The 5000-nt window shown below is 40.3% G+C and overlaps 1 protein-coding gene across 1 annotated transcript in view; it reads right to left on the bottom strand.

Moving 5' to 3' along the window:
* Positions 1 to 2554: 2554 nt before the first annotated feature.
* The window catches only part of lonp1 (lon peptidase 1, mitochondrial), a 23301-nt gene continuing 20855 nt past the window's right edge, over positions 2555 to 5000 (bottom strand). Inside the window, exons 18-21 of the mRNA XM_079693599.1 lie at positions 4873 to 4950; positions 4655 to 4782; positions 3490 to 3654; positions 2555 to 3273 (exon numbers count right to left, since the gene is read on the bottom strand). Of these exons, the coding sequence (XP_079549725.1) occupies positions 3118 to 3273; positions 3490 to 3654; positions 4655 to 4782; positions 4873 to 4950 (527 nt within the window). The 3' untranslated portion in view covers positions 2555 to 3117. The remainder of the gene's footprint in view (positions 3274 to 3489; positions 3655 to 4654; positions 4783 to 4872; positions 4951 to 5000) is intronic.

The following is a 5000-nucleotide window of genomic DNA, read 5'->3' on the forward strand; positions in this document are numbered from 1 at the left end:
GTTCCTCGGCCGCTCTCTCTGACTTGACTTCTCCCAACACAAATTTGCGTTATGATATCTGACCTGTTGTGCTAATACTTATTTATATACCGTATACCGGTCCTTCTCTTGTGTCGTGAGACTGTGGAAAGGAAAGCTACTGAACCTGTCTTTGTAGACACGCTTTACCTTTTTCTTAGGAGTGCAAAACCCTTTTCTTTTGAATATTCGTTTTCTCCTGTTTTTACAGAAGAGTAGGTAAGAAGCCTGTATGTTTATTTTCTCTTTCGTTTGGTGAGATTTTTGTGTTTAAAGGTTTGTTTTGTTTTATGGTTTTGTTACTCCTGTTTGTAATAATGTTTTGGTAATTAAATTGACCAACCGGAATTCTCTGACTCGGTGTTCTTGGGAGTGGGGAGAGTGCACATTTTGTGCTGCGCCTAGGTTCCCCTAGACCTGGGCGTAACACTGCAAACACTTCACGGAGTGTTACAAGATGCACAATGAATTCTAGATCCAACTGTTCCAGCAGACCGCGTGCCTCAATAGATCTCTCACCATTGCGTTCTTGGGCTATGTCTTGCAGTACTCGCTTGAGGGCCGGTAATCTATCAATAATGTTAATGTTTCTATTATGCTACAATGATGGGTAGTTGTCTTTTCTCTTACTGTGCCACAGAAAAACACAAACACTTGTATTTTTATTATCTTTAAATTATATTTTTTAAATTATTTTTACTTTTATAATTTAGTAACTAATAAATTAACTAGTTACTTTTTTGAGAGCAGTAACTATAACTGTTACTAGTTACTTTTTAAAAGTAACTTGCCCAACACTGGTAATAAATCATAATCTTTTCATTTTTAGGGGGGTCAGAGGTCAGTGTTAGGGGGGCACTGGCCCCCCCTAGAACCGCCCCTGGTGTATTGTTTGTTTCCTGGGGAAAACACTCACGAGAAACACCGGCTGTTGTTATGCCTGCAGTGACATTAAATTACTCCGTTCTCCGCTTGTAATTATGCCGTTACAAGCTTCAAATTTGTAGGCCTATTTATCATCTGAATTTGCCGAAACAAGTTTAATACTCTGAAAGCCAAGAATTTGCTTATTTGAAATCAGATAAAAACAAAGTGTAAAGGACCCTGCCGTGTTATCTATGATTACTATACACCTTACATTCATAATTTCAGCGGGAGGGAGGGGGAGCCGCGCTGAGGAACAGCAGAGTGACGAGTGAGAGCTGTCATCTTCCCTTTACAAGCTTCAAACATGTCTGTAGCTAGTGAGATTGAATATAACAATCAAAAATAACAAAATTGTGACATGATTTACGCGACTCTGGGATTTGTAGTCTTTCTAGTTGCGTATTTTTCATAGTTTTACGACAAACTGTGACTTTTTTTACATAGAAATGAATTTTTAAGATTGACAAACATCATATGTTTAATTCATGGCACAATTCAAAGGGGATCGAGAGATACGTTTTCTCTCTCCACTGACTTCAATACATAACTTTTCAGAAATAAGGTCCTATTGGACTGGAAGTAGATGGGCGTGACTTCGACATCCATGCTGTGGACAGTGAGAGAAATCGTCACGGAATAGGATTGCGAGGAGGGATTATTTCTTCAGCAGAAAGTAGTTCCAATATATCCTGCAGCGTGAAAAAAAAAGGATATTTGAATTGTATTTTGTACCACTTAGGACACGTCTTCTGTGTGAGCTTTAAATTGCGGTTCCCAGTAATCTTTATCGGTTGTCAACCGAATCATCTCACCTAAAAGTCCGAGTTGAAACTGTTCTGCACAAAGATGTCAATCCAAAACGCTGGTTATTTTTAAGACTGTAATGGTGCTGCTTCTGAAACAATAATGACATTATTTTTTATCCAACAGAGTTAATAACTTGAAACTCAAAATACAATCAACTCTGGATGAACATGTCCCTTTTTATGAAGATCATGCAATGATTACACTTGCCCACTAGTTTAGCCAAACATATTTGACAAGTCTGAAAAGTTAAAAAAAGTATCCTTTATAATAGTAGTAGACAAGGTGCATATTTAAAATAATTCATACAGCCTACCCCCTATGACTCTTTATTTACCATCACTAAAGGAATTGTTTTATAATGTTGAATGTAAGTCACACCATAGTCAAGATGAAAATGAACACTTTACAGCAGTGTGGTTGTCATACATTAGTTTACATTTTTAAAACTCACAGCTCTGTGTTCTGCAGCATTTGATTTATCCTGCGTGTAAAACACAAAGCGCACTCTTCTTTCAGAACGCTGCTTTCTTCTGAGGTTCTTGATTATTTTATCTAGCCTTTATAAATAAACTAAACAAGTTATCTTCGCCCTTATGCACCATGACTCCAAATAAAAAGTTGATTTGCAATGGAAACATAAGGAACCATCAATCGAACCTAACTAGCTCACAGGTTTCTCTTTCATGAAAAACACATGCTTTGAAGACTTTAAACACGATATTACGCAAAAGTTGTAATCAAGTGACATCACTCATTAAAAGGTTCACAGCTTGATAAGTAACAAGAACAGCAGCCAGCAGAGTTATGTTTTATAATTTAATCTATTTCAACATCATCATCATCAGATCTGCATATAATAGTATAAAAATTAGATTTGTGTTAAAGACTGCATCCACAGCGCTGTATAATGACAACTGCGGGTAAAGAGGTTGCCTGGCAGCCAGATGGCCACCTCAACCTCTGATCATTGATGACATCATATCCTGCGGTGACCGGCCAGTGTCCATCATCACTGGGCCTTTACTGTGTATATCCATCGTTGGCACAGTTGGTTGCGTGGTTTCAGTCCAGAGATGTTTTCTGCTATCACACTGTCTTCCTACATTCAGAGTTCTTGTGGAGGCTGAAGCTGGTTATGTCTGTGTGATCACAAAGCCCCTGTTCCTCTGGATGAGTTTGGAACAGATAATGTAGCCCCATTCTCCACAACAGGATCTTGATCCAAACTGCATATTTACTACAACTATAACCAGAATAGAAATCACCATAACGTGGCATCGAACTGGTTCTGGGTTCTGGAGCTCCATGAAAATAAGTCTTGGTCCATCTTGCCTTCGTTTCAGTGTTGTAGATAAAAACATGTGGTTAAGACTGGTCCTGTGGGAAGGCTATGGGGTATATTTGGTTGTAGTGTTTCACAAAGTGGACCTCCAGGCCCTCGCTGATGTAGTCCGGAAGGTCAGAAAAGTCCTTCTTGTTCTCTTCTGGCAGGATGATGCAGGTCACTCCAGCACGACGGGCCTAAAGGGGATACGCAAAATCCAGGTCAAACTATTGAGAAACTAGTTCAAAAATTAAAATTATAGCTTTAACCTGAGAGAAGTGGGGTTGAAAGCTTTTTATGTCAGGTTTTCAATTCATCCAAAATCTTAGCCTACAGAAACATCTGTGCTTGGCTCAGCTGTTTCAGGGCGTTGAGATGATTGATGCGATTGGCTGGGTGCGTCTTGTACTTACCGCAATAGTTTTTTCTTTGATGCCTCCTACTGGAAGTATTTTGCCAGTTAGTGACACTTCACCTGTCATGGCTACGTTCTGACGCACCGGCCGCTTGGTTGCCAGGGACAACAGTGCTGTGACGATGGTGCAGCCGGCGCTTGGTCCGTCCTTAGGAGTGGCTCCCTGGAAATAAGTAACAAGTGTTGCTGTCAAACAGATAAGATGAAGCATTGCTGCCAGCTACTGTGGATTTTTAAAACCATCACAGGATTTTCTAATCAGGTCAATCTGAATAATCTTCCGTCCAACGAAACTCCTATCAAATTTTATTTCTACAACACTGGGTCCAGAAAACTTCTTAAGCCAAGTAAGATCAATCTCATGCAAAGACTGCTCTCTACTGACCTTGCTCGCCTATAAGTAATGACAGCACGGATGCACTGTTATGAGTGAATGAAACTATCAATAAATATTCTAAATTGGAAGAAAAACCAAACAAATATTAGACATTCCACTATGAAAATGAGGGAGGCGTGTGGTGCAGGTTCAAACCCCACTGCAGTCAGCATGTCGTTGTGTCCCTGGGACACTTCACCCCAAATTGCTCCTGTGGGGATTGCCCACAGCATTGAGTATGTAAGTCGCTTTGGATAAAAGCGTCTAACAAGTGACATGTAATGTAATGAAAATGAAACCCATAATACTAAGATGTTTTGTCACAGTCTCCCTGTATGCTGACGACCTAGGCTTCTTTTTGTCTAACCCCGATCAATCAATAACACACACACCAACTCCCGCTTTAAAATTCTGCTACAGACCTCTCAGGCTACACGTTTGATTTGCAGCTGATTCACTTCTGACAGTAAGAAATATAAAGGCTTTAAAACAATTGCTTGGTATGTCCTTAATCTGAAGATTGTGTGACTTCCACACTATGTACAAGGCATCAGAATAGTGATTTAGACCATGGCTAATGAAATGTTGTGGTGTCTACATGGTGATAAGCCCCGCCTCCTCACTTGCTCTAGTTTGAGGGACGCCAGTAAACACAAATCAAACTTGCGCGATGAAATGCTGCACGAATAAAATGTATTTACCTACTATTTGTCACTAGTAATGTATAAGTAAGAATGTGGAAAGAAAACTAAGCACATATAGTGCAGTAGTAGTTCTCCATGGTTACCTCAGGGACATGTAGGTGCAGGTGGGAGTTGACCAGGAAGTTATTTTCTGGTTCCTGGTTCATCAGGAAGGCTCTGGCAAAGGTTGTAGCGATCTTTGCACTTTCCTTCATGACATCGCCCAGCTGACCTGTAGAGGAACAACAGCACTTTAAAGATGCTCTGTTCAGCTGAACATAACAGACATAGTTAACAAACACCCCCCTGTACAATGACTCACCGGTCAGCTCCAGAGAGCCCTCTCCTTTAGGGTCAGAAGGGCGCCGTAGAGAGGTCTCGATGAACAACGTCGTCCCCCCTACAAAAAAAGGCAGACCTTCAGCATGTTGTATCTTTTATTGGTATTGG

This window comes from Notothenia rossii, assembly GCF_949606895.1.
Source record: "Notothenia rossii genome assembly, chromosome: 1".
Classification (NCBI taxonomy): Eukaryota; Metazoa; Chordata; class Actinopteri; order Perciformes; family Nototheniidae; genus Notothenia; species Notothenia rossii.